General features: G+C 39.7%; 1 protein-coding gene across 1 annotated transcript in view; it reads left to right on the forward strand.

Moving 5' to 3' along the window:
* The window catches only part of LOC106525075 (gastrula zinc finger protein XlCGF8.2DB), a 4424-nt gene extending 1843 nt beyond the window's left edge, over positions 1-2581 (forward strand). The window contains exon 2 of the mRNA XM_014019187.1: positions 1680-2581. Coding sequence (XP_013874641.1) covers positions 1680-2486 — 807 coding nt within the window. The 3' untranslated portion in view covers positions 2487-2581. The remainder of the gene's footprint in view (positions 1-1679) is intronic.
* Positions 2582-2587: the final 6 nt, after the last annotated feature.

Here is a 2587-nt window from a genome sequence, read left to right on the forward strand (position 1 = left end):
TTCATTTGGAAGTCAATAACTGCATAAAACAATAAAAGAACAATAATTGAACACAACAATAACAGAATTAAAAAAATATTTCGAAACAAGTCTTTCAAGTATTGAAAACAGTCTGTCCATTCTCTCCCTGCTCTCATGTGCTCTTCTCTCCTCTGCTTCTCTCTGCTGTCTCATGTCCTCTCTCTGCTGTCTCATGTCCTCTCNCTCTCTGCTGTCTCATGTCCTCTCTGCTGTCTCATGTCCTCTCTCTGCTGTCTCATGTCCTCTCTCTGCTGTCTCATGTCCTCTCTCTGCTGCCTCCTGTCCTCTCTCTGCTGCCTCCTGTCCTCTCTCTGCTGTCTCATGTCCTCTCTCTGCTGTCTCAATCACGATCTTTCTGAGACAAATATTATTTTAAAACATATTTATGCAAAGGACTAAAGCCTAAAAATACAGCCGCTTTTTATTTTTTTACCGGCAGATTTTAATATACTTACATTTAAAACTGTACTCCTCCATCGCTTCGACTCTCGCTTCATCCGCCATTACAAGAAAAAAAGAATCTCTGGGGTCGGGCCGCAATGCATTATGGGATATGCTGGGTCGGGAAGGATTCATCAGACCTGTCCTTCAAATCTGGGAAAAGGAAGGACGTATTTGTCGGCCGCATCGGAGGAGTCTTCGGTTTTGGACGGCCTTCGTCGCGGCGCTGTGACGTATGCGGCCGACGAATTCGATCTTTGGAGGACCCAGCCTACCGTTTTGGACACACCCATTGTCTCAGAAAATTCTATTATATAGACATGTGCTAGCCTTCTGTAACATGAAGGCTGACTAAAGTTGGAAAAAAAGAGCGCACGAAACACTTAATTTGGTTTAAAATACAGACATTCTGACAAATAAGTATCTGTAACCTTACCTCAGCTTAGATGGCAGAGGGTGTTGGTCTTTTCTGCTCAGGTTCATCTATCGAAGCATGAAGCTAATGTTTACTCACAATGCTAATGCTACCATTACTCTCTGGTGCTCAAGAGGTAGAGGAGCCAAATGGCTGACTCACTGCTGCCAACTAAAGGTCAGAGGCTGAACTACAACATAAAAATGAACGGCTGGCAGGAAAGTTGACATTTTAAACCTTAATTAAATATCGATACAGGGCTTTAGAATATCGATACAGTATCGGAAAATGAAATATCGCGATATTTCAGTGTATCGATATTTTCTTACACCCCTAGTATTTTGAGTGTACAGACAGTGTTAAAACATATATTTTAACTATCACTATAAAGCGCATATTTCTGACGTAATATAAAATAAACAACACAGAATAAAGCCGCGTTTGTTTACATGCAAGAGTAGCAACGTTAGTGGTTAGCTCGGACAAGCATGCTAATACGCTACATACATTAGACAGATATAAAAGGGAAAATACTCGTTTTATTTACAGTTTCAGTTTTCGTCTCAGTAACATAACATCTCAAATATAATAACTTAAATAAAAATTAAAGAGAAATGTTTAAATACATCAGGTCATTTCATTGACATTTTTTGTTGTATTTTTGATGATAGATTTGTCTCTTAGTGAATAAAATGATGTTTGTTGACTTGGACCAGTTCTGATCCACAGAACATGAAGCAACAACACAAGTGATGTATGAGTGAATATAAAGTTGTATTTCTCCATATTGTCTGTGTTTCAGTGNAGAAAGAAGAAACATGTAGAGTCACACAGAGAAGTCCAGACACAACCCAAACCATTTAGTTGTGATGAATGTGGTAAAAGATTTACCAGAAAATCAGATTTAAACTCACACATGAGAGTCCACACAGGAGAGAAACCGTTTGTATGTGAGCTATGTGGACATAGATTTAGCCAGAAGCGTATTTTAAACTCACACATGAAAGTCCACACAGGAGAGAAACGATTTTTATGTGAGGACTGTGGACATAGATTTAGAGACAAGGGTATGTTAAACAGACACATGACCATCCACACAGGACTGAAACCGTTTCTATGTGAAGACTGTGGAAAAAGATTTAGATGTAAGTTTACTTTAAACTCGCACATGAGAGTCCACACAGGACAGAAACAATTTGTATGTAAGGACTGTGGACATGGATTTAGCCAGAAGGGTAATTTAAACTCCTACATGAAAATCCACACAGGACAGAAACCATTTGAATGTAAGGACTGTGGACATAGATTTAGCCGGAAGGGTAATTTAATCTCTCACATGAAAATCCACACGGGAGAGAAACCATTTGTATGTCTGGACTGTGGACATAGATTTAGCCAGAAGAGTGGTTTAAACTCTCACATGGTAGTCCACACAGGAGAGAAACCATTTGTATGTGAGGACTGTGGACATAGATTTACCCAGAAGAGTAGTTTAAACGTTCACATGAGAGTCCACACAGGACAGAGACCATTTGTATGTAAGGACTGTGGACATAGATTTAGCCAGAAGAGTAGGTTAAACTCTCACTTGAGAGTCCACACTGGATAGACACCAGGGGTGGGCTGGGTTTAAAAGGCTTGGTCTAGAGAGGCTTTTTATCTAATCGCACAACAGATGCAAGCAGAAACATAATTTGAACACTGATGCAT

Source organism: Austrofundulus limnaeus, unplaced genomic scaffold, assembly GCF_001266775.1.
Source record: "Austrofundulus limnaeus strain Quisiro unplaced genomic scaffold, Austrofundulus_limnaeus-1.0 Scaffold210, whole genome shotgun sequence".
In the NCBI taxonomy this organism is placed as follows: domain Eukaryota; kingdom Metazoa; phylum Chordata; class Actinopteri; order Cyprinodontiformes; family Rivulidae; genus Austrofundulus; species Austrofundulus limnaeus.